Source organism: Mesoplodon bidens (assembly GCF_964165515.1).
Source record: "Mesoplodon bidens genome assembly, chromosome: X".
Taxonomy (NCBI): domain Eukaryota; kingdom Metazoa; phylum Chordata; class Mammalia; order Artiodactyla; family Ziphiidae; genus Mesoplodon; species Mesoplodon bidens.
The window spans coordinates 44,150,922-44,177,642 of NC_138163.1; the positions used below are offsets into that span (position 1 = coordinate 44,150,922).

At 41.4% G+C, this 26,721-nt stretch overlaps 1 protein-coding gene across 2 annotated transcripts in view; it reads left to right on the forward strand.

The window, feature by feature from the left end:
• Positions 1-1,514: 1,514 nt before the first annotated feature.
• The window catches only part of DCX (doublecortin), a gene marked incomplete at both ends in the record, with an annotated part of 121,526 nt that continues 96,319 nt past the window's right edge, over positions 1,515-26,721 (forward strand). The window contains 2 exons of one of the 2 annotated variants that reach the window (XM_081222529.1): positions 1,515-1,893; positions 10,618-10,958. In XM_081222529.1, the coding sequence (XP_081078655.1) occupies positions 1,530-1,893; positions 10,618-10,958 (705 nt within the window). The remainder of the gene's footprint in view (positions 1,894-10,617; positions 10,959-26,721) is intronic. The other variant, XM_081222528.1, reaches the window with a different exon arrangement.

Genomic DNA, 26,721 nt, shown 5'->3' on the forward strand with positions numbered 1-26,721 from the left:
TGGGGAAATGCTTGCTACTTGTCTTGAGGAGGTGGGGTCTCTTACACTGCAGGTTGTCTGACAGAGACAATGCTGAGTTCAGCACAGGTCATGGTGACATTGGGAGAATAGAGGGATCGAGCCTGGCAAACCTGCTAGGCACCAGTCTTCCTTTATCTCCTGTCTTCCTGGTCCCTTGCAAATATCTCAGTGTGGCAGTGCGTAGCAGCTGAGCCCTGCTTGCTTTGTGAGTCCTTTTATCCCATCTGTGCGATGCATGTTAATAGTTTGGTTCCTAGGCTGTCACTACCTTTGCTAGCGTTTGGGGCTTCTGTTGTATTTGGTTTCATATTGTGATTTTCTTTCTTTCTTTCTTTCTTTCTTTCTTTCTTTCTTTCTTTCTTTCTTTCTTTCTTCTTTCTTTTTTTCCTTCCTTCCTTCCTTTCTTTCTTTCAGCAGAAAGGGGGAAAGCAAATCTGACAGATGACCATCTTTTGCCTCAGCTAACACACCTGGGCAATAGACAAATTTGGGGTGAATTGCCTGCTGTGAGGGCAAAATGCCCCTTCATTCAGGGTAGAAGCCCAGAACAATGAAAGGTGTGCTTGCTTCTAAAGGTCCCATATGCTGTTAAAGGATTCATTTGGGAATTTTTCAACAATTAAATGATTCCATTAAGAGGTGGGGCTGTATCATTGGTGGGGGTGGGTAGAGCACATAAAGAAGGGGGGGCGGATACCAGGAGTAAAGCAGAACTAATAACTCGTTAAATAACTGATTTTTCTAATTCCTTTTTTTTTTCAGCTTATTTCTTATGAATCTCGGATAGCTGCACCAGCTTGGTGGGGAAGGGGTTTGATGAATAGCACAAAGACTCTGGCTATTCCCTAGAGGCTGTCCCTTTAAAGGAGAATTCCAGTTTTTTATTCTGGGGGGAGGGGATGCACACATTAGAGTAGGAAAGAGGGTTTGGGATAAAATTAAAACACTCCCCTTCATAGTCATTTTACTAAGATGCAAAGATTGCTTCCTGAGCTAGAGATGCTAACGTTGGCTAGGTCCTTCTGTTCCCTTCAAGGGGGATTTTGTCAGGCTATGGATTCATTTACAAGTGTTAGTCATGTGGGCATGTGTGAGGAAACAGATGCCAGTTTTAATGTATTTAGCCCGAAGTTACAATTTGATAGGAGCCAGTGTCAGGAAGTCCCAGGATTTTAAGCTATTTCAAAATCCCTCCCTCTCCTGTGTTTGGAACAGTGCCAGAAGTGCCTCCCTCCCCATCTCTCACCCCAATGCCCGCAGCCAGCAGCACCCCTCCAGCCCCTCCTTCTTTTCTATTAAAATCAATATTCCTGCAGGTCAGGGGCAAGCAGCAGATGGGTCATGGGCTTTTTTCAACCAGTTCTTTTCACAAGCAGCAGATTGCAGATCTGGATCTGGCTAATATTTGAATTCCTTTCTTTTTTTTTCCCTCCTCACCCCTTTTTCTTTGCTTCTTTTCATCCCCACCCTTTTCTCCAACACTCAGGTCTCTGAGGTTCCACCAAAATATGGAACTTGATTTTGGACATTTTGATGAAAGAGATAAGACATCCAGGAACATGAGAGGCTCACGGATGAATGGGCTGCCTAGCCCCACTCACAGCGCCCATTGTAGCTTCTACCGAACCCGAACCTTGCAGGCGCTGAGCAACGAGAAGAAAGCCAAGAAGGTACGTTTCTACCGCAATGGGGACCGCTACTTCAAGGGGATTGTGTACGCTGTGTCCTCTGACCGTTTTCGCAGCTTTGACGCCTTGCTGGCTGACCTGACACGATCTCTGTCTGACAACATCAACCTGCCTCAGGGAGTGCGTTACATTTACACCATTGATGGATCCAGGAAAATCGGAAGCATGGATGAACTGGAAGAAGGTAATTCAAGGAGTGGGTGGTGGCCCTTAGTGGGAGGTTGCATCGTTAGTTATGGGTACATTTCTTGGATTTTATTAAAAGAAATTGGGAAATGTGTTTGTAAAAACACAAGGTTGCTGCTTAGACTTCTAATTCTATAGGCATTGACAGAATCATTAGCCATTACCCTTCATGGTCTTCAGTTTCGGCTGGCGTTGAAGTGTGGCTGGTGATGATAATGCATTGTGTTTATCTCCCAGGGTATACAAAGAAAAATCTGAATTGTGTCATTTACTCTAGAATGTGTTCATAGTTAACTCTAAATAGCACTATTGAGGCAGACCATAAAATCAATAGGGGTATAAAATGAGGAAGGAAGATTGGTTGGGTTAACAGAGAGAAAATATTATATGCTAATATCCTTTGAACTGCTGAGAGACTCTTTGTGAATTGCAACTCATGGAAATATGCACCCTAAAAGCTGGACTTCCTGGACGTATTCACAAAGGATTATACTTTTAGGTAAGTGGTCACTGCTCAGCTGTTGCTTCTAAAAAGCCCACTTCAGGGTGTGTCCCTAAGGCTGAGGTCATTGAGAGAAATACCAAAAAAAGCTGTAGGTATGTCTGGTATTTTAATAAAGACTATCCCTATTAGAATAGGAACTGACTCACTGTACCTAAATCTGTTGAAATCCTTTTCAGATTTTGGTTTTGCAATCGAATTTTATGACAAGATTGCTGAGAATCCTGACAACATGTGTACCCAACTCAAACATAGGGAAAATCCCAGCTCTTACCAAAACTTGCCCAGCCATGAAGTCTTTTTTGTGATCATTTAGAAAAATAGATCTTGGGACATGGTCTTAATATTTTACTTTATTAAATCAAGTATTTTGAGGATGCCTCCCTACCCCACCTTTTAATGGGTGTAACATATGCGATCAGTTTAACCTGACAATACTTTAAAGGACAGCACTCAGGAGTGGTGATAATGAAAATGTTCCCCCCAAAACCTCTTCCCACTCTCCAGCCCTCCCTCCTCATTCTTTCCATTCCCCCAAGCAAAGATGAGTTTAGAACAGGCAGATCTCTCTGAAACAGCAGGCAAGGAAGGAGAAACAGCACATTAAAGGACTTGGTATGGATGGGAGTGCCCCGCCTCTGCTTCACTGCTTCTAGGTTTCTTGTGTTCCTAGACAAAGGAGCATGAGGGCTTCCCTTGTACAAGACCACATTCTCGCAAGTAGCTGCTGTTTCTCAAGTCACGTTGAGTGATGTGGGGCTAGTTACTTATAAGACAGTGTCCATATGGCTACTGGATCTGGGTCTGGGGGTTCAAGTCTGAGGTTTTTCTCCAAGCTGACCTTGAGAAACAATGCTGAGGAGGCTTAGATTATTTGATCAGGTGCTGGATGGCCAGGTGGAGGTTAATCCTAGGCTTCTTCTGAACATTGAAGGATTGGCCATCCTAGCAAATATCTTAAAATAAAGGAGAGTCAGAGCAAACTTGAAGGACTTGAAGCTAGGCTGAGGGAGCTGTCCAACAGCGTAATCGATAGGGTGTGTGTCTTTTGTCACTGGAAAATCCACATCTCAGTCAAACTGGAGGGGTTTCTCTGTAATAATTTTCATAAACAAAAGCTCCCTGAATCACCCAGCATGTCCTTATTTCCGCTAGCTGCGATCTTTTAAAGACCACGATATATGCTCGGGCAGAATTCTGAATCAAGTGACATTGTATTTGGAGCAAGGATTAGAATGTTCTTGTGTCTGATATGAGTGATATCATGCACAAATTGCCTACTCCCCCAAATCCATTTTTTAACATGTCTTGCTCAAGGGCTAGCCCTTGATATTGATTTTCCTCCCTGGATTTCTGTGTGTGTGTGTGTGTGTGTGTGTGTGTGTATTGGGGTGTGTGTTGTGATGATCTTAGCTCAATATAGGTAATAAATACAATTTTGAAGACTGCAGCTTTCTTTTCTCTTCATCCTTTTGAGTCCTGCTAGATTGGACTCCTCTTATCTACCACTCCCAGGTGCAGTAGTAGTACTTCCTGGTGAATTTCTGGACTATGCAGAATGTAAATAAGACTAGTCGCATTTATCCACAAGTCACATACAACCACAAACTGCAGTGGCCCTCAGTGCCCCTTCAGTCCTGAGTATGGCCCATTCAGTCAAGGAAATTTTGGGGTATCTCTGGGGCAGCATTGAGAAATGTGACCAATATCCCACTACCACAGAGCCAGATGGGAAAAGGTACAGATATGAAGAGGATAAAGAAAAAGGGTCTTTTTCTCTCCTTTTTTTTGTCCTTTGCAACTGTAGGGATGGAGGACAGAAGTCCTTTACTTTTTTCACCTTTGGAAGAGGTTAAAAGAAAGATTTTAAAATAGTAATTCATACATGTTGCTTCCCAAGAGACTTCAAAATGAAAAAGTTTGGAAAGATCCCTGGGTGAAGAGTCAGAGGCATTGGGTTCTCATCTTAGAGGCAGAAGATTACAATAGGAAAAATCTTTGGAATCCGATTTGGTTCAAATCCCAGTTCTGCCACCTGCTAGCTTGTGTGAACTCAGGGGAAACCATTTAGACTCCCTGAGCCTCAGTTGTTCATCTGTAAAGTGGGAATAACTGCTTTGAGGATTAAATAAAACAATGGATACGAAGTGTTTAGTATTCTGCCTGGCATATGATAGCATTCAATAAAGGGTGGCTGGTACTATTTGAGTCATCCTAGTTTATAGCTGGTTAAGCTACATGACTATAAGTTTGTCCTTATCATCACTGTGACTAATGTTCTCTCTTTTTAAAACAACGTAAAAAAAACAACTTTATTAAGGTATAACTTGCATACTGTAAAATTCACCAACTTAAGTGTACAGTTCAATGAAAGTGTACAGTTCAATGACTTTTAGAAAATTTACAAGTGGTGAGACCATCACCATAATCTAATTTTATACCATTTCCATCACCCCAAAAAGAAACCCTGTACCAGTTAGCTGTCACTGCCCATTTCCCGTATTCCCTCCAGCTCTAGGTGACAACTTATCTACCTTATGTCTCTACAGATTTGCCCATTCTGGACATTTTATGTAAATTGAATCATACACTATGTGGTCTTTTGTGACTGGCTTCTTTCACTTACAAAATGTTTCCAAGGTTTGTCCATGCTATACCATGTATCAACACTTCATTCCTTTTTTTTCTGAGGAATAATATTTCATTGTATGTATAGACCACATTTTGTATATCTATTGTAATATTCTTATCTGTAAAATGAGACTAGTAATACCTGCCTTCTTTATCTATTAGAGTGATTGTGAGGATAAAATTAGATGATAAATATGGAAACACATTGACAAGGTAAAACTACAGCTACAAGGGACTATTACTGTTCATGATGTAAAAAAATAATAGTAATAAGAAAAATGGTACAGATGAACCTATTTGCAGGGCAGAAATAGAGACATAGCCGTAGAGAATGGACATGTGGACACGGGGGGTGGGGAAGGGGAGGGTGGGATGAATTGGGAGAATAGGAATGACATATATACACTACCATGCTAGATAGCTAGTGGGAACATGCTATAAAGCACAGGAAGCTCAGCTTGGTGCTCTGTGACGACCTAGATGGGTGGGATGGGGGTGGGTGGGAAGGAGGTCCAAGAGGGTGGGGATATAGGTATACGTATAGCTGATTCACTTCATTGTACAGCAGAAACTAATACAACATAGTATAGCAATTATACTCCAATAAAAAAAATGATGATGCTAGTGAAGGGTTGGAATAGCCAGTGGCTCCCAAACCTGGCTGCCTTTCAGAATCTTTTAGAGCTTTAGAAAAATATCAATTCCTGGGCCACACCCCGGATTTGTTGACTCAGAATTTTCAGGGCTAGTGCTCCAGAGTCTGTTTTCACAGATTTCCCCAGGTGAGTCTTATGAGCACTTAAAGTTGGGAAGTACTAGATTAAATGATCTTGACGGTCCCCTTCAGCTATGTACAATTGTGGGAATTCCTAGGAATACATAAACCTTTGTTTTTGTTTTTGTGGTACGCGGGCCTCTCATTGTTGTGGCCTCTCCCGTTGCGGAACACAGGTTCCGGACGCACAGGCTCAGCGGCCATGGCTCACGGGCCCAGCCGCTCCGTGGCATGTGGGATCTTCCCGGACCGGGGCACGAACCCGTGTCCCCTGCATCGGTAGGCGGACTCTCAACCACTGCGCCACCAGGGAAGCCCTGTTTTTGTTTTTTGATTTGTAGATCGTAAAGGAATAATGGAGCATAGAACATACTATGTTTCCAAATGGCCACATTATTAAGTATTTAGCCTAAAATAAAATGAAATAGAAAGCAATTGGTTAATAATCTCTCTGGCCTTGTGGCACTCTTTTGTCTAATGCCTCTAGTCTACTGTCTGCTGCTAGATACTGAAAGTATTACGGGGACCATTTTGGACCAAAGTCAGGTTACTGATGGCAGCTTTCCAACAGCTCGTTGGGTACATGAACAATCTTCGTGAAGCCAGACAGAATGTGGCCATATATGTATTAGCTATATTCCCAGTGGGTCAGTGAATGAAATCCACCAGTGAGTTTTCATTTTGTCTTGTTTAGTCTTTCATTGGAGAATTATTCTTCCTTCATGTACTGTCTAATTCCTTCCCCACTTCCTTGTATGTAAGTACCCAGATCAATCTTAGGGGTGTCCTTTTGAGCATTATTATGCAGACCATGGGACAGAATATTTACAATTGTGACAGTCTTGTTGGGAGATCTGTATAGTGACACCAGCTATGATCCACTTTCTTTGCCATAGCTCATTTGTTCCAATGAGATGAAACCACTTTCTCACTAATTTATCCTCTAACTACTAAAGCAAGCACACTGCCAAAGAGGAGGATTTTAAGATACCTGGGAGAGTGATACATCACTAATAGACCTGATAATACAATAAACCACCATTTAATATTTTTCTTCTTGAGGGAGAAAGCCCAGGAAAAGAGGAGAAAGCCCAGGCAGAAGTGCTTTTGCACTGAGAAACTATAAATATGTTTAATGTTTTTGAAAATGGAGCTCTCCTGAAAGTGGAGGGAGGTAGACATTAGATCATCTTGAGCCCATAGCTTGTTCCCTTCCTGCCCTTTCAGCTGTGCTTCCATGACTTCATTTCCTTACCCCCTCGCCCTGAAGCAGATTGTCGATTCCAACAAATTGTCACCTTGCTTGGCTCTGAAGCCAGATTTCCTTCTAGGCTTCTAATGATTGGGAAATGGCCCCTGGAAGCTGTGGCAGGATGGGAACCCAGCTGTGTAAAGGTGCAATACACCTCGCCCAGCTCCAAGTGCCAGGCAGCTGGACGTGCAGGAAAGCACCGAGCTCTGGCAGCACACGTTGCAGACACTTGCAAAATCAGAACCAGGAAGCTTTGGTCGAGAGAAGCAGCACATTTGATGTCTTTCCAGTAGTACAAGGGGAGAGTCCTCAGTGGTGGGCACCTATTTCTTTTCTTTAACATGGAATTACCATAACAACTTTATCTCCTAGAGCCTGTTTGAGATGGAAAAGAGAAGAAAATTCCTTCTTATAGACCTTAAGAGCTGGAAGGGCCTTAGATGTCACCTAGTGCAATAGCTTCAATTTGTAGACAGAAAAGCTGAGACTCAGAGATTAAATGATTTGCCTGATGTCATACAGCTTGTAAATGCCTGGCTGGGATTTAAATCCAGGTCTATCTGACTCCCCCTCAACCTCCACAAACATCCTGCCCTCTGGTAGGGGATACAGATAACGGCAGAGGCATGTGTGGGAGCAGGGGGTGTATGGAAAATCTCTGTACCTTCCCCTTAATTTTGCTGTGAACCTAGAGCTGCTCTAAAAAAAGATAGTCTTAAAAGATATTCTGCCCTCAGTGTGCACCAGCAGAGGCAGCAAGTGGCTTTGCTAGGTGTTATCCATGAAGCTACCACATTTGGCCTTTGACGCAACCGGAGGCCTCCTTTCAACTAGCAGGAAATATGATCTTTGAAGCCTGGGTCCCGGGGCAGTACTCATGTTATATAATGATTATAGCTCAGTTCCAAGATGGTTGCCCTTGCTGCTGCTGCTTTGCTTTCCTTCAGCTTCTACTCTTCCTCTTTTCATCTCCTTTCTCTCCACCCTTTCTTCCTCTTTTCCCTCTTGGCTCTTTTTCTTGTTCTCTCTCTATTCCTTCAGATTAGGGCCTTAATAATAATGATAGCTGGCATTTATCAAGTGCTTACTATGTAGCAGACTCTGGGCTCAGCCCTGCATATCATGCATCACCTGCTCTGAGCCTCAGAACAACCTTAAGAGGTAGGTATTGTTATCATCATCCCCACTTTGCAGACAAATAACTGAAGCCAAGGGAGGTTAGTTTGCCCAAGGGCACACAACTAGGAAATATTGGGGAAACCCATTGTGACTGACATCACATCAGCTGCTCTTTTTCCATTACTTCATATTGGGGCCAAAAGGAAAGAGAGTGGAGAGACTAAAATGTACTGTTGGAAAGTGTTCAACATAGATTTGGCTGAGAGCTGGGCCCTCTGAAAAGTTCTTGGGTGCCATATGATACTATAGCTGTCTGCCATCATGTTCATTTTCATGGGGGGTGGTTAATCATACTCATAGTTCAAAGGCTTAAGAGGTTTAAGAGATGGGAGCAAAAAAAGTCCAGAGTCCTAATAGGGCTGCGCAGCTGACTCTCCAGAGGAGACTGTGGATGAGTGAAATCATAAATATATAGCCTCATACATTTGCACACCACCAGTTGTCTGACAGAGTTTCAAAGTACATGACAAATTACGGAAAACATCTGACTCAAAGGCAGTGACCTCTTGGAAGGTGCCCATGCATCTGGTAGAGTGCCATTTCTAGAGTATGGGGAATACTGGCTGTGAGTATATGGGGGAATTGAAAGGGTCCCTTCATCCTTTAAGTCAAAAATTAAAGACCACATCCTCTAATCACTTGTGTAGGATTGCGCTAGCCAGTGGCAGCCAGAGAAATTAGGGTTTCTTTAGGCTGCGGTCTTTGACCACCCCATCCTGGCTGTGCATCCATGCACCAGGTGCAGGAGTGAGGCCTGTGCTCATCTACAAACCATGCCTTGGTCCCGCTGTCAAGACAGAACACTAGCAGCATCTGGGGCTCAGAGCAGTGTTGGAAGCCACTTTGCATACATTACAAGCCACTTTACCTTCCCGCTCCACACACACATATAAATGTCCTCAAAGGTGCCCTACAGAATCTCACTGAATCTTCTCTGAGCACTAACTGAGAAATTTATCAATTAACACGACTTAAAGGCTTTGGTGCTACAGCAAAGCAATAGATATTTGTACAGGGAGTGAATCATCAGCCAGGCGTTTGTGAATGTCTCTGCTCGGTTCTCCTGCTGAGACCAAAGGAAGAAGAGCCATCAGATTATAATTGTGTTTAATGCTTTCTTTGCACGGGCTCGCGTTGGTTGATTGATTGATAGATTTAGCGTTATTACCGATGAGTTAAGCCTGATTCAGTCACACTGGTTTTCTGCATCTCAACCTCTGGATGAACTTCTGTATACCTTGAGGCTAATGTGTTTCACTCAAAAAATTCAACCTTTTCCAATAGTCTCTCCCCCAGACTGAGCCTACCTCTCTTCCTCTTTTCTGCAGCTTCTAGTCCCAGGTGTCTAATCCCCTTCTCTTGCCTCTGGCCCCTGCATTTCTTCCGCTGTACTAGTCATTTCCTCTAGCCCATGGTAAATGTGAAAATTACACTAGGCCCCTCCAATCCATAAATCAGGGTGTACGGTGTATTCTCACATCTCCACCTCATTACTTGTGGCAGCCAAGGGTGAGCACTGGTGAAGACGGCCCTGAATACACTGAGCTAGTGTGTGGCATTCAGGAAGATGGAAAGATGAGGGGTGGGTGGTGGAAACAGGGGAGAGCATTTCTCAAGCAAGAGCTAGACTTGCAGACACAAGGAATAGTGTGTGTGTGTGTGTGTGTGTGTGTGTGTGTGTGTGTCTACAGGTTGTTATTTAGATAGTTTCTCCACCTGGGTATGGGGGTAAAAGACACAATGATACAAACATACATACATTCACCACACACACATATTTCACATTTTAGTATTCTACTGCTTTGCCATATACTCTGTACAAAGTACAGTCGGGCTTCTTGGCAAGTTTGCACTGTATGCCCAATACACAGGGTTACTTTGGTCACTTTGACTTGGAATAAAAATGTATTGATTTTGAAAGTTCTCTTCAGTTCATAATATAACAAATAGGGCTGTGAGTCCAGAAATAGGACAAGAACATTAAGAAATAGAGACACGTTAAAAACGCTCGAGTAATGACCCTAGACATTAACACACATCCTAGGAGTTACTGTAAACATTTCAATTCAAACGAGATCATATCAAGCTTGAGAACCCCACTTGTTAGATTATACTTAGGTATGTTCATTATCCTTGGGACCCTTAGCTTTACAGGATTTTTTTCAACTAAGTATGCCATTATGATGAAGAATATTTTGCTGATTACTTGCTCTTGAATTTGAATGAGCCAAGTTGTTAGAGGGCCTAATTAGGAACTGCACAGGAAGTTTGTTACTATCACCATTTTTCCAGAAGTCCTACTTCAAGGTCAGTGTGTATTAGTTTGGCTAGAATAGTCCATATACCTGCTGTTAAACTAATCACCACTTATTTCTTCCCTTAGGGGAAAGCTATGTTTGCTCCTCAGACAACTTCTTTAAAAAGGTGGAGTACACCAAGAATGTCAATCCCAACTGGTCTGTCAATGTGAAGACATCTGCTAATATGAAAGCCCCTCAGTCCCTGGCTAGCAGCAACAGTGCCCAGGCCAGAGAGAACAAGGACTTCGTGCGCCCCAAGCTGGTGACCATCATCCGCAGTGGGGTGAAGCCTCGGAAGGCTGTGCGTGTGCTTCTGAACAAGAAGACAGCCCACTCTTTTGAGCAAGTCCTCACTGATATCACTGAAGCCATCAAACTAGAGACCGGGGTTGTCAAAAAACTCTACACTCTGGATGGAAAACAGGTAGGTGCTTTTTTCCCCAGATTATACCTCTTCTCATTTGTTCTAAATCTTTGGCTGACCATCTTACACCTCGGACATCATTTCTGGTTGGGAGACTCTTCCTCCACCTCTCATCATCCGTACCTGATATACTATGTCTCATTTGGGAGAAAGGTCTTTTCAGCAGACAAAGCAGTGGACCAGGAATGTGAGGCTTTGAAATTCAATCTGTTTCTGACTTACCAGGTAGAATAGTCACTTATAGCTTCCTTATCTGCTAAGAAAAGATGTGTTGGAGCCTAGGTCCTACAAACTCCTTGGAATATGAATTCAGCTAGTGCATGATGCAACCTGGATTGTTCAATGTATGTGACTAGAAATGAGATTTGCCCATTCATTTCTTCTTAGATACTCTTACATTGGTATTTAGCATCCATTCTGATGAAAAGAGGTGGAAGTGACCCTCATACTCTATGACAGGAGAATATGAAGGGAAGCACTGTGGTTTCTGGTTCGTTGTCTTTGCCTCACACTAGACCACATTTTTTCTCTCTCCCTTTTCCATGTGACATAGCTGTCTTAATCTGGTTCCACTGATGGTTTGTGTGGAAAGGGACTATTTCAGGATCCTAAAATTAGCCCAAGAAAGATGGTGCCATCTGTTTCTCTCCAAATCAGGTTCTTCATGTCATTGGTTGTGCTACTAAAGTGCCACCTATATTAATATCTGGGAAAGAATGCAGCCAGGCGTCTCCATCAGACAGATGCACCATTCTCTTGAGCACAGGGAGCTGTAAATATATGACAAAAAATGTTCCAAGGGAATTGGAACAGTGGCTGGTTTCTTTGGCTGTAAAGAGAATCCTGGTCCCTCATCAGATAAGACAAGTGTGGATTATTATCAGTCCATACTTTCTACCTCTTAAAATACCTTTGGTGTTTGAACAACTATATAGATTCTTAAAAAAAATAGATTCACCATATCAGGATGATGAGTGTTCAAACGCAGAACTGTGTCTACTCCCATAATTTCTGATATATACTGTGCGCTACAAGATTTTAAGTTTCTGGGAAAATGCAAACTCATATACATGGTAATTTGGATAAATGTGTGGCTTCTATCTGTTCGCCACCATTTTGTGATGTGAGAGAAACCTGGAGGTATTGGTTGTATGTGATCTGTGTTTGTTGTACCACAGCAATGGGTTTATCTGCGATGGAAAAAGTTCTAACTCCTAAGCATCTAAGAGTATCTCTTTTTGAGGACCAAGTGTATGATGAACAGGAACTGTCCAGGAACAGGATTAATCATCATAAACCTCACCTCAGAGAAGTAGGGTCTAGGAATTTTATGGTCAGTGGATCTTAGAGTTGAGGGTGACCCTAACTCTAGAAGCCATGACATTTAATCTCCCTCCTGTGGCAAGGATATACTCTACAATCATTTCAATTTCATAAAACAGCCTATTTCACTGTTGAACATTAGGTATAACTCTGCTTCCCTGTACCTTCAGCCTCTTGAAGAAGTACAGGAGAAATACAAATCAAGGACGTAAGACTGGGATTTAGAAGACTTAGTTTCTAATCTGGATATTGCCACTTAGTCTGTGACGTTGGGCTAACCACGTAACTGTCCTGAGGCTCACATTTCTCCTCTGTACAAGGGGGCTAATCACACCTGCCCTACCCATGCTCACAGGATTATCATGAAGATCAAATGAAATCATGGATATGAAAGCACTCTGTAAATCAAAACACGCAATGTAAATATGTATGCATACAATTCATCATTGAGATAAAATATGTAAATTGATAGACAATTTACATATATATTAATAAATGTTAGCACTCTTCCCCCTACTTTACCTTCATCATTCTTACCACAAATTTCCAGCATTTTGTGGGATGTACCATACTTCAGCGTTCTGTGATTGTTCCTAATAATAAATAAAGGGACACCTCCGCCTCTTAGGTAAACAAGCTCCAGTCCAGTGATGGGTAGATTTTCATCCTACAGCAAGCTTTCCAACTCCTTTCAAGCATTGGTTCCCATTTCTTTGGGGAACACGTTAGGAAATGCCAGAGTATGATATGGTGTGTGTACAGACACGTCAGGGAGGAGTGCACAAGGCAGCAGGCAGCAGTGCCTCTGCACATACTGTTCCTTCCTTTTTTTTTTTGCGGTACGTGGGCCTCTCAGTGTTGTGGCCTCTCCCGTTGCGGAGCACAGGCTCCGGACGCGCAGGCTCAGTGGCCATGGCTCACGGGTCCAGCTACTCCGCGGCATGTGGGATCTTCCCGGACCGGGGCACGAACCCGTGTTCCCTGCATCGGCAGGTGGAATCCCAACCACTGCGCCACCAGGGAAGCCCATGTTCCTTCTCTTTAAAATGTCTCCCTCTGCCTACCCTGACCCCTGGGGGTCATCCTTTAAGCCCTACCTCAAATATCATGTTATTTCTGAAAACTTCTCTGTCTCCACCATGCAAAGTTAAAGTAATCTTAACCTTTTTGTTTGTTTGTTTTTTAATGCTTAGCTCCTGATTCATGGTGGATGCTCTATAAACGTTTGTTGACATAAGGAGATTCTCACATGGCCCAGGTAGCTGTTCTGATATGTTCTGAGAAGCCCTCTGTTTTCAATGTCCCAGACACTATCCTTAGGTCTATCAGAAGACATAGGGGGGCTTCCAAAGGAGTGCATATTCCACCCGGGCAGCTCCGATCTATTACTCACTTGGAAGTCACTGAGAGCAGACTTTTAAAGCAGTTTTTCCCAAAGTGTATTCTGAGAACTGTCCCCATCTCCCCACCCCCAGGAGCTCTTCATAAAAGGGTTTTGTGGTCAAATAAAGTTGTGAAATGCTGCAAATTATATGCCTTTCTTAGAGATTCACATTGCTCATTGGCACATTAAATGTTCTGAGAAGGCCTGCAGAAAGGAAACCCATTTAATTTAGACCCGGAATTTCCCAATCTTATTTAACCACAAACATATGGAATACACAGGTACATGCACACACGCACACATACACACACTCTCTAGGAGCACACTAGGAAATGCTGTTTACAGAATATGCTGAATGATTAGGAGCTAACTACTCTAACCTCACTGGTATGCATGGGGTAACCCACAAATCAAACATTGTTGTGTGGTTACAGCAAGGACATTAAGTAACAAAATTTGGGGGTGCAAGGACAAAACCTCCTAATTACAAAATAAGTGCTGAGTATACTGAAATTTGGTGCCAAATTCAAAATTTTGGAGCCCAGCCCATCTCCCAGTTCTAGTGATGACAGCCCTAATGTTAACACCTGTCAGTCACTTTGATTACTGGTGGGTATTCTTACTACTTGGGAATATGATCTTCCTCTGTGCAGGCTGAAGGCACATGTGTTGCAATGGCTCGGACTTGCTTGGATGAGATTCCATGCCTGTCTTTGGCTAAATGTGGCACCAGGCAGAAAGGACAAAGTATGGTCAAGGCTATTTGTTATGGAACGTTTTTATCATGAAGTCAAGGCCATCACTTGGTTTCAGTCTTGCTCTAACTGGATCCCAAACAGACCAAGTCAAGTAGTTTTCTCCCCCATTGTTTAAATAATGATCAGTTAAAACAGCCCAGTTGATTATACCAGATTTATTGTTGCTTCTGTTCTCATGTGTACCATTTGACTGATTGGTTATGCTGATTGATAAGAAATCTGTGGACATGGCTCTCATCTCTTTCTGTTTTTATTTTGTTTGGATGTGCTTTTGGAGCCTTTGATCTTTTCAGGGCTTATGTTTTGCCAGTATAGAAGACCAGTTTCCTCGGAGATATCTGTGGTCTCTGTAGGCAGGGAAGCTAACCATCACTAGTAGGACGAGGTCCCAATTTATTCCTCACCTCAATAAGAAATTGCTAATGGAATAAGGAGTAGTTAGTAGCGCTCTGGCTACTCCCACGGGCTGTAATGAATTTCTAGGAGGTCAGGGAAAACACGATGAAGAGTTGGATGATGATGCATATTAGTTCACTCTCAGGTGAAGTTGTTCTTTTGATTCCTTGGCAGCTGGAGTGATTGAAGTGTGTTGACAAAATTATCCAACTATTAATTTCTATAATCAAGCCACATATGGACCTTTATGCTTAAACGTAATGGATGCATAAAAACTGGAACCCAAATTTCTGGTTCATTTGGTAGTAGTGGCTCAGTAGATACATGGTCTAGCCTTAAATTCATTTCTGTAAAGCACAGGGCATGGTGCTTCTGTTTGTTAGAGATGCAGAGCTTTCATTTTAGTTTTAGTTTTTTTGGCATCTTACACAGGGCTTTTAGTTTTTTGGCATCTTACACAGGGCTACAGCTGGTCCTCACACCATCCATTTTCATGCTATCCTTATTGGCATCTCTATTCTCAGTTTTGTCATATTCAGGTTCTGTGCAAAGATTCACTGTTGCCTCAAGATCCCTGCCTAAGGGATAAGTATGGCCTTTAGGATTTGTTAGCTTTGTTGGGCCAGTTTTCAATTGGATGAATTTATTTTGTGTTTCTGTCTATATCTTTCGAGTACTAACTACTTGAACCAGGAATTTTAGGTCTCAGAATAACAGAAGAGAGGTTTAAGCTGATTCCAAGATTACCCATAGCCTTGGAAGCTAGAACAGGAGTTTTAAGATGTTTTGAACCAGAAGATGGTAGAATAGGAAAATGAGAGCATGAAGAATGTTTGAAGTGCTGCTAAGTATTCCAGGAAAGACTTGCCCCTTCCATCTTGCTATACTAAATAACTGGGTGCTGGAAGCACAAAGGTGATTGCAGGAAACACAGGAAGACAAGTTGGATCTAACCTTGGAAATGTTGAGTGCATTTCCCAAGGTGGGTGTGACTTTATTTTGCTTGTGTAGCCGGTATTTCTCCATGCCCCCCACGTCTGCCCCCTTCAGCCATATCTGGTCTTACTTATACTCCCTGGCCTCCAGGTCTCCCAGAGCCAACCCCTCTCTCCTCCTAGTGTTGTGTCCTGTTAGTCAACCTTGGGCTCAATCGAAAAGGCCACGTGGACATAAATTATGCCCCAAAAGGGAGGTCATTTATCATTGACCTTAGCTTGAGAAAACCAAGGCTGGAAAGGTAATGTTTGCATTACCAAAATTTCCCCCTCCTCAACCTTCCACAGATTTGATTCCTGGAGACAGGATTTGAGAGGATTGGCTTGAACATGAAGTAGAAAAGAGCAAAGAAGGGAAGCCAGGCTGAGCTCTTTGAAAGGAGGTAGTTTGCAAACTACCTTGCTATGTGTAATATAGACTTCAAGATGTCTCACACTGAGGTAGATTTTATGCTTTAAAAGAAGGCTTAAGGGAATTTGCTGGTGGTCCAGCGGTTAGGACTTGACGCTTTCACTGCGGTGGACTGGGTTTGATCCCTGGTCGGGGAATTAAGATCCCGCAAGCCACACAGCACGGCCAAAAAAAAAAAAAAAAAAAGATGGAAGTGGCCAAACATCAAATATACTGTTGTTCTTCTGGAAAGAAAAGACCAAGGGTAGTCTGGTGATTGGTTATTCCTTCAGTAATTTATCATCTTAGAGTTTTATTCTTGATGAGATGCTCTTGGCTCTGAGCAGTGATTGAGCTGGGGCTTGGTCCTTTCAATCAAAAGCTTTGGCACAGTATTCCAGTCCCCCACACTGACTAGTCTATCAATATCCAACATTAGCATATGGAAAGAGCCCTAAACTGGGATTCAAAGACCTGAGTTCTCGTCTTCAATGTGTTCTCCACTAGCTATGTGTTATGGGGGCCAATCACATCTCTTCTCTGGACCTCAGTTTTTGAGATAAGTACATGACCTATAAGAGTACTTCTGGCTCCATGTTAACGGAGTATTCATCTTACAGTGTTGCTTCTGTTTAGATATTTTTCACTAAGCTGCTACTTTTCTCAATGCCCTCCACCTCTCTATGCTCCTAGGATCTCCAACCTGATATAGTAATCACCTTGGTGGATATGTTGTTTTCTAGGATGGTCCCTAAAGGTATTCGCACAGTTCTTATATTCAGATCTTTCTTGACACCTGTGATGACATGACCAAAGAATATTTTCAAACTTGTAATTTTGATTTGACCTCCTTTTCTTTCCAATGTGGATGATATGAGAAGCAGAGGGTGGAGGAATCACAAAACAAAGCAAGATGAAAGCCAGCCTGCTAACTGTCAAGCATTTAACAGTGCCGTTATTAAGGTGTCTTTAACATAGTGGTGCTATTTTCAGTGCTGAAAAGAATTATTGACAATGGGAGAGGTTAGCATCAGAGCTATTTCTTTTTTTTTTTTTTTTTTTTCGGTACGCGGGCCTCTCACTGTTGTGGCCTCTCCCGTTGCGGAGCACAGGCTCCGGGCGTGCAGGCCCAGCAGCCATGGCTCACGGGCCCAGCTGCTCCGCGGCATGTGGGATCTTCCCGGACCGGGGCACGAACCCGTGTCCCCTGCATCGGCAGGTGGACTCTCAACCACTGCGCCACCAGGGAAGCCCCCAGAGCTATTTCTTGAGTAAACTGAGGAGGATCATTAAGTGGGGACTGATCCAGGGATGTAGGCTGTTCCATTAGCAACCATTGAAGTAACTGGCCTCTTGTTCTTAGTTCTTTACTTTCATCTTTCTCATTATTGCCATTCCCTCAAAGTGGAAGAAAATGCATTGTCTCCAAATATAGTTTTAAAAATAGCTTCATTGAGATATAACCTCCATACCATACAATTCACCCATTTTGTGTACAATCCAATGGCTTTTAGTATGTTCACAGAGTTGTGTATCCATCACCAGGATCAATTTTAGAAAATTTTCATCACCACGAAAAGAAACTCTACACCCTTTAGACATCATGCTCCAATCCCCCAGCCCCCCCATTGCTAGGCAATCACTTATCTACTTTCTGTCTCTACAGATTTGCTCATTCTGGAATTTTAATGAATGAAATCATGACGTATGTGATCTATTGTGGCTGACTTCTTTACTTAGCATGTTTTCAAGGTTCATCATGTTATACCATAGCACTACTTCATTCCTCTTTATGGCAGAATAATATTACATTGTATGGATATACCACATTTTATTTATTTATTCATAATTTGATGGACATTTGGGTTGTTTCAACCTTTTGGCTGTTATGAGTAAAGCTGCTATGAACATTCATGTTCAGATTTTTATGTGGACATATGTCTTCACTTATCTTGGGTAAATACCTAAGAATAGTATTGCTGGGTTACATAGTATGTATATGTTTAAATTTTAAGAAACTGCCAGACTATTTTCTAAAATGCCTGCACCATTTTACATCCCTACTAGCAATGTATGAGGATTCCAGTTTCTTCACATCTTGCCAACACTTGTTATTGTCTATCTTTTTATCACAGTCATTCTAGTGGGTATAAAATGGTATCTCGTTGTGTATTTTTTAATTTGCATGTCCCTAATAACTAATGATATCAAATGTATTTTCACATGCTTATTGGATATTTGTGTATCTTCTTTGTTAAACTGTCTATTTAGATCTTTGCCGTTTAAAAAATTGAATTGTCTTCTTATTATTGAGTTATAAGAGTTCTTTATATATTCTGGATACAAGTCTTTTATCACATACATAATTTGCAAATATTTTCTCCCAGTCTGTAGTATGTGTTTCCATCTTTTTAACGGCTGTCTTAATTTTTCAAGAGCAAATTTTTTTCATTTTGGTGAAATCCAATGTATTAATTTTTGTGTATGATATGAGGTAAGGGTCAAGGTTTTGCTTGTCTTCCTTCCTTCCTTTCTCTTTCTTTCTTTCTTCCTTCCCTCCCTCCCTCCTTCCTTCCTTCCTTTTCTTGCAAATGTATATCTGATTTTTCCAGCACCATTTGTTGAAAAGATAAGACAGGTTTTTAAAAATTTGAATTTAATCTGAGAGTTAGAAATAACAGTGGCCCATATGTCCAGCGAGTACCTTGGCACCAAAAGTTAGCAGCCAAATTCTCTGAAGTTTTCTAGAACTTCCAAGAACTGTGGATGTGAACTAATGGCACAGAAGTTTCTCCTATATAGGTGCTCTGGGACAGTGACTCAATCCAAAGCTACAAGAGTGAGGTTGCTTAAGCCTCACTAAGTAGGAAAAAACTAGAGGGCTCAAGAGAAGTGAAAAGTTCCTTGGCGGTGCCCCCCTTGCTCTAGACTAGTGATGTTCTCACCCCAGACCCATCCAAACTTGCTTGTTTCCATGTCCTATCCCTTCAAGATAGTGTTAAGCAGGATTGGGGCCGAGGAGTAAGGAGATGCCAAGAATTGCTTGGATTACTTTTTTTTTTGGTAAAAGCTTAATTGAGATATAATTCACATACCATATACTTCACCCATCCAAAGTGTATAATTCAGTGATTTTTTAGTGTATTCATAGATATGTGCAGCCATTGCCATAATCAATTTTTAAACATTTCATCATCTCAAAAAGAAATCCAGGGCTTCCCTGGTGGCGCAGTGGTTGAGAGTCCGCCTGCCGATGCAGGGGACACGGGTTCATGCCCTGGTCTGGGAAGATCCCACATGCCGCGGAGTGGCTAAGCCTGTGAGCCATGGCCGCTGAGCCTGCACGTCCGGAGCCTGTGCTCCGCCACGGGAGAGGCCACAACACTGAGAGGCCTGCGTACTGCAAAAAAAAAAAAAAGAAAAGAAAAAGAAATCCTATACCTTTTAGCTACCACTCTCCTACCCCCTATTTTCCCTAGCCCTAAGCAACCACTAACCTACATTCTGTATCAATAGATTTGCCTTTTCTGGGCATTTTATGCAGATGAATCGCACAATATATAGTCTTTTGTGACTGGTTTCTTTCACTTAGCGTAATGTTTCAAGGCTCATCCATGTGGTAGCATGTATTTGGATTTCATTCCTTTTTATGGATGAATAACATTCCATTATATGGATATACCACATTTATTTATCCATTCATTGGTTGATGGACATTTGAGTTGTTTCCATCTTTTGACTATTATTACTAATGCTACTAAGAACATATGTGTAAGTTTTTGTGTGGACTTTTTTTTTTCTTTGTGGTACGCGGGCCTCTCACTGCTGTGGCCTCTCCCGTTGCGGAGCACAGGCTCCGGACGCTCAGGCTCAGAGGCCATGGCTCACGGGCCCAGCCACTCTGTGGCACGTGGGATCCTCCCGGACCAGGGCACGAACCCGTGTCCCCTGCATCGGCAGGTGGACTCTCAACCACTGCGCCACCAGGGAAGCCCTGCACATATTATTTTTTAACATCTTTATTGGAGTATAATTGCTTTACAATGGTGTGTTAGTTTCTGCTGTATAACAAAGTGAATCAGCAATACATAAACATACATCCCCATATCTCCTCCCTCTTGCGTCTCCCTCCCACCCTCCCTATCCCACCCCTCTAGGTGGACACAAAGCACTGAGCTGATCTCCCTGTGCCATGGGGCTGCTTCCCACTAGCTATCTATTTTACATTTGGTAGTGTATATATGTCCATGCCACTCTCTCACTTCGTCCCAGCTTCCCCTTCCCCTGTCCTCATGTCCATTCTGTACGTCTACATGTTTCTTCCTGTCCTGCCCCTAGGTTCTTCAGAACCAGTTTTTTTTTCTTTTATATTCCATAGATATGTGTTAGCATACGGTATTTGTTTTTCTCTTTCTGACTTACTTCACTCTGTATGACAGTCTCTAGGTCCATCCACCTCACGACAATTTACTCAATTTCATTACTTTTTATGGCTGAGTAATATTCCATTGTATATATGTGCCTCATCTTCTATATCCATTCATCTGTCGATGGAAACTTAGGTTGCCTCCGTGTCCTGGCTATTGTAAATAGAGCTACAGTGAACATTGGGGTATGTGACTCTTTTTGAATTATGGTTTTCTCAGGGTATATACCCAGTATTGGGATTGCTGAGTCATAAGGTAGTTCTGTTTTTAGTTTTTTAAGGAGCCTCCATACTGTTCTCCATAGTGACTGTATCAATTTACATTCCCACCAGCAGTGCAAGAAGATTCCCTTTTCTCCACACCCTCTCCAGCATTTACTATTTGTAGATTTTTTGATAATGGCCATTCTGACTGTGTGAGATGATACCTCATTGTAGTTTTGATTTGCATTTCTCTAATGATAAGTGATGTTGAGCATTCTTTCATGTGTTTGTTGGCAATCTGTATATCTTCTTTGCAGAAATGTCTATTTAGGTCATCTGCCCATTTTTGGATTGGGTTGTTTGTTTTTTTGATGCTGAGCTGCATGAGCTGCTTCTATATTTTGGAGATTAATCCTTTGTCAGTTGCTTCATTTACAAATATTTTCTCCCATTTTGAGGGTTGTCTTTTTGTCTCGCTTATGGTTTCTTTTGCTGTGCAAAAGCTTTGAAGTTTCATTAAGTCCCATTAGTTTATTTTTGTTTTTATTTCCACTACTCTAGGAGGTGGGTCAAAAAGGATCTTGCTATGATTTATGTCATAGAGTGTTCTGCCTATATTTTCCTCTGAGAGTTTTCTAGTGTCTGGCCTTACATTTAGGTCTTTAATCCATTTTGAGTTTATTTTTGTGTATGGTGTTAGGGAGTGTTCTAATTTCATTCTTTTACATGTAGCTGTCCAGTATCCCCAGCACCACTTATTGAAGAGACTGTCTTTTCTCCATTGTGTAGTCTTGCCTCCTTTATCAAAGATAAGGTGACCATATGTGTGTGGGTTTATCTCTGGGCTTTCTATCCTGTTCCATTGATCTATATTTCTGTTTCTGTGCCAGTACCATACTGTCTTGATTACTGTAGCCTTGTAGTGTAGTCTGAAGTCAGGGAGCCTGATTCCTCCAGCTCTGTTTTTCGTTCTCAAGATTGCTTTGGCTAATTGGAGTCTTTTGTGTTTCCATACAAATTGTGAAATTTTTTGCTCTAGTTCTGTGAAAAATGCCAGTGGTAGTTTGATAGGGATTGCATTGAATCTGTAGATTGCTTTGGGTGTTATAGTCATTTTCACAATGTTGATTCTTCCAATCCAAGAACATGGTATATCTCTCCATCTGTTTGTATCATCTTTAATTTCTTTCATCAGTGTCTTTTAGTTTACTGCATACATGTTTTTTGTCTCCTTAGGTAGGTTTATTCCTAGGTGTTTTATTCTTTTTGTTGCAATGGTAAATGGGAGTGTTTTCTTAATTTGTCTCTCAGATTTTTCATCATTAGTGTATAGGAATGCAAGGGATTTCTGTGCATTAAATTTGTATCCTGCTACTTTACCAAATTCATTGATTAGCTCTAGTAGTTTTCTGGTAGCATCTTTAGGATTCTCTATGTATAGTATCATGTCATCTGCAAACAGTGACAGCTTTACTTCTTTTCTGATTTGGATTCCTTTTATTTCTTTTTCTTCTCTGATTACTGTGGCTAAAACTTCCAAAACCATGTTGATTAATAGTGGTGAGAGAGGGTAACCTTGTGTTGTGCCTGATCTTAGTGGAAAGGGTTTCAGTTTTTCACCATTGATAACGATGTTGGCTGTGGGTTTGTCATATATGGCCTTTATTATGTTGAGGTAAGTTCCCTCTATGCATACTTTCTGGAGAGTTTTTATCATAAATGGGTGTTAAATTTTGTTGAAATCTTTTTTTGCATCTATTGAGATGGTCATATGGTTTTTCTCCTTCAATTTGTTAATATGGTGTATCACATTGATTGATTTGTGTATATTGCAGAATCCTTGCATTCCTGGGATAAAGCCCACTTGATCATGGTGTATGATCCTTTTAATGTGCTGTTGGATTCTGTTTGCTAGTATTTTGTTGAGGATATTTGCATCTATGTTCATCAGTGATATTGGTCTGTAGTTTTCTTTTTGTGTGACATCGTTTTCTGGTTTTGGTATTAGGGTGCTGGTGGCCTTGTGGAATGTGTTTGGGAGTGTTCCTCCCTCTGCTATATTTTGGAAGAGTTTAAAAAGGATAGGTGTTAGCTCTTCTCTAAATGTTTGATAGAATTCGCCTGTGAAACCATCTGGTCCTGGATGTTTGTTTTTTGGAAGATTTTTAATCACAGTTTCAATTTCAGTGCTTGTGATTGGTCTGTTCATATGTTCTGTTTCTTCCTGGTTCAGTCTCATGAGCTTGTGCTTTTCTAAGAATTTGTCCATTTCTTCCAAGTTGTCCATTCTATTGGCATATAGTTGCTTATAGTAATCTCTCATGATCCTTTGTATTTCTGCATTGTCAGTTGTTACTTCTTTTTCATTTCTAATTCTATTGATTTGAGTCTTCTCCCTTTTTTTCTTGATGAGTCTGGCTAGTGGTTTATCAATTTTGTTTATCTTCTCAAAGAACCAGCTTTTAGTTTTATTGATCTTAGCTATTGTTTCCTTCATTTCTTTTCCATTTATTTCTGATCTGCTAACTTTGGGGTTTTTTTGTTCTTATTTCTCTAATTGCTTTAGGTGTAAGGTTAGGTTGTTTATTTGAGATGTTTCTTGTTTCTTGTGGTAGGATTGTATTGCCATAAACTTCCCTTTTATAGCTGCTTTTGCTGCATCCCATAGGTTTTGGGTTGTCATGTTTTTATTGTCATTTGTTTCTAGGTATTTTTTGCTTTCCTCTTTGATTTCTTCAGTGCTCTCTTGGTTATTTAGTAGTGTGTTGTTTAACCTCCATGTGTTTCTTTTTTTTACAGATTTTTTCCTGTAATTGAAATCTAGTCTCATAGCGTTGTGGTCAGAAAAGATACTTGATACGATTTCAAATTTCTTAAATTTACCAAGGCTTGATTTGTGACCCAAGGTATGATCTATCCTGGAGAACGTTCCATGAACAGTTGAGAAGAAAGTGTACTCTGTTGTTTTTGGATGGAATGCCCTATAAGTATCAATTAAGTCCACCTTGTTTAATGTATCATTTAAAGCTTGTGTTTCCTTATTTATTTTCATTTGGATGATCTGTCCATTGGTGAAAGAGGTGTGTTAAAGTCCCCTACTATGATTGTGTTACTGTCAATTTCCCCTTTTATGGCTTTTAGCATTTGCCTTATGTACTGAGGTGCTCCTATGTTGGGTGCATAAGTATTTACAATTGTTATATCTTCTTCTTGGATTGATCCCTTGATCATTATGTAGTGTCCTTCTTTGTCTCTTGTAATAGTCTTTATTTTAAAGTCTGTTTTTTTCTGATATGAGAAATGCTAAGCCAGCTTTCTTTTGATTTCTATTTACATGGAATATCTTTATCCATGCCCTCATTTTCAGTCTGTCTGTGTCCCAAGGTCTGAAGTGGGTCTCTTGTAGACAGCATATATACAGGTTTTGTTTTTGTATTCATTCAGCCAGTCTGAGTCTTTTGGTTGGGGCATTTAATCCATTTACATTTAAGGTAGTTTTCAATATGTGTGTTCCTATTACCATTTTCTTAATTGTTTTTGGTTTGTTATTGTAGGTGTTTTCCTTCTCTTGTGTCTCCTGCCTAGGGAAGTTCCTTTAGCATTTGTTGTAAAGCTGGTTTCGTGGTGCTGAATTCTCTTAGCTTTTGCTTGACTGTAAAGGTTTTAATTTCTCTGTGGAATCTGAATGAGATCCTTTCTGGGTAGAGTAATCTTGGTTGTAGGTTGTTCTCTTTCATCACTTTAAATGTGTCCTGCCTCTGCCTTCTGGCTTGCAGAGTTTCTGCTGAAAGATCATGGGGATTCCCTTGTATGTTATTTGTTACTTTTCCCTTGCTGCTTTTAGTATTTTTTCTTTGTATTTAATTTTTGCTAGTTTGATTAATATGTGTCTTGGTGTGTTTCTCCTTGGATTTTTCCTGTATGGGACTCTCTGTGCTTCCTGGACTTGATTGACTATTTCCTTTCCCATATTAGGGAAGCTTTCAACTATAATCTCTTCAAATATTTTCTCAGTCCCCCTTTTTTTACCCTTCTTCTGGGAGTCCTATAATTTGAATGTTGATGCATTTAATGTTGTCCCAGATGTCTCTGAGACTGTCCTCAGTTATTTTCACTCTTTTTTTCTTTATTCTGCCCTGTGGTAGTTATTTCCACTATTTTATCTTCCAGGTCACTTATCCATTCTTCTGCCTGAGTTATTCTGTTATTGATTCCTTCTAGAGAATTTTAAATTTAATTTATTGTGTTGTTCCTCATTGTTTGTTTGCTCTTTAGTTCTTCTAGGTGCTTGTTAAACGTATATTGTATTTTCTCCATTCTGTTTCCAAGAGTTTGGATCATCTTTACTATCATTACTCTGAATTCTTTTTCAGGTAGACTGCCTATTTCCTCTTCATTTGTTTGGTCTGGTGGGTTTTTACCTTGCTCCTTCATCTGCTGTGTATTTATTTCTCTGTCTTCTCATTTTGCTTAACTTACTGTGTTTGGGGTCTCCTTTCTGCAGGCTGCAGGTTTGTACTTCCCATTTTTTTTTTGGTATCTGCCCCAAGTGTGTGAGGTTGGCTCAGTGGGTTGTGTAGGCTTCCTGGTGGAGGGGATTGGTGCCTGTGTTCTGGTGGATGAGGCTGGATCTTGTCTTTCTGGTGGGGAGGACTGCGTCTGGTGGTGTGTTTTGCAGTGTCTGTGACCTTATTATGATTTTAGGCAGCCTCTCTGCTAATGGGTGGGGTTGTGTTCCTGTCTTGCTAGTTGTTTGGCATAGGGTGTCCAGCACTGTAGGTTGCTGGTCGTTGAGTGGAGCTGGGTCTTAGCGCTGAGATTGAGATCTCTGAGAGAGCTTTCACTGTTTGATATTACATGGGGCTGGGAGGTCTCTGGTGGTCCAGTGTCCTGAACTCGGCTCTCCCACCTCAGAGGCTCAGGCCTGACACCTGGCTGGAGCACCAAGACCCTGTCAGCTACTCAGCTCAGAAGAAAAGGGAGAAAAAGAAAGAAAGAGAGGGAGAGAGAGGGAGAGAGAGAGAGAGAGAGAGAGAGAGAGAGAGAAAGAAAGAAAGAGGAAAGAAGGAAGGGAGAAAGAAAGAAAGTTATTAAAATAAAAAATATATTATTAAAAATAAAAAAATTAAAAAGTAATAAGAAAAAGAAAGAAAGAAGAGAGCAACCAAACCAAAATACAAATCCACAAATGATAACAAGTGCTAAAAAACTATAGTTAAACAAAGAAACAAAGCAAAAAATGGACATACAGAACCCTAGGACAAATGGTAAAAGCAAAGCTATACTGAGAAAACCACACAAAGAAGCATACACATACACACTCACAAAAGGAGAAAAAGGAAAATATATATATAACAAGAAAAAAAAGGAAGTGAGCAACCAAATCAATAAACAAATCTACCAATGATAATAAGCTCTACATACTAAAGTAAGATAAACATAAAACCAGAAACAAATTAGATGTAGAAAGCAAACCCCAAGTCTACATTTGCTCCCAAAATCTACCACCTCAATATTGGGATGATTTGTTGTCTATTCAGGTATTCCACAGATGCAGGGTACATCAAGTTGATTGTGGAGATTTAATCCGCTGCTCCTGAGGCTGCTGGGAGAGATTTCCCTTTCTCTTCTTTGTTTGCACAGCACCTGGGGTTCAGCTTTGGATTCGGTCCTGCCTCTGCGTGTAGGTCACCTGAGGGCGTCTGTTTCCTGCCCAGACAGGACGGTGTTAAAGTAGCAGCTGATTAGGGGGCTCTGGCTCACTCAGGCTGGGGGCAGCAAGGGGTATGGAATGTGGGGCGAGCCTGCGGTGGCAGAGGCCGGTGTGACATTGCAACAGCCTGAAGTGAGCCGTGTGTTCTCCCGGGGAAGTTGTCCCTGGATCAC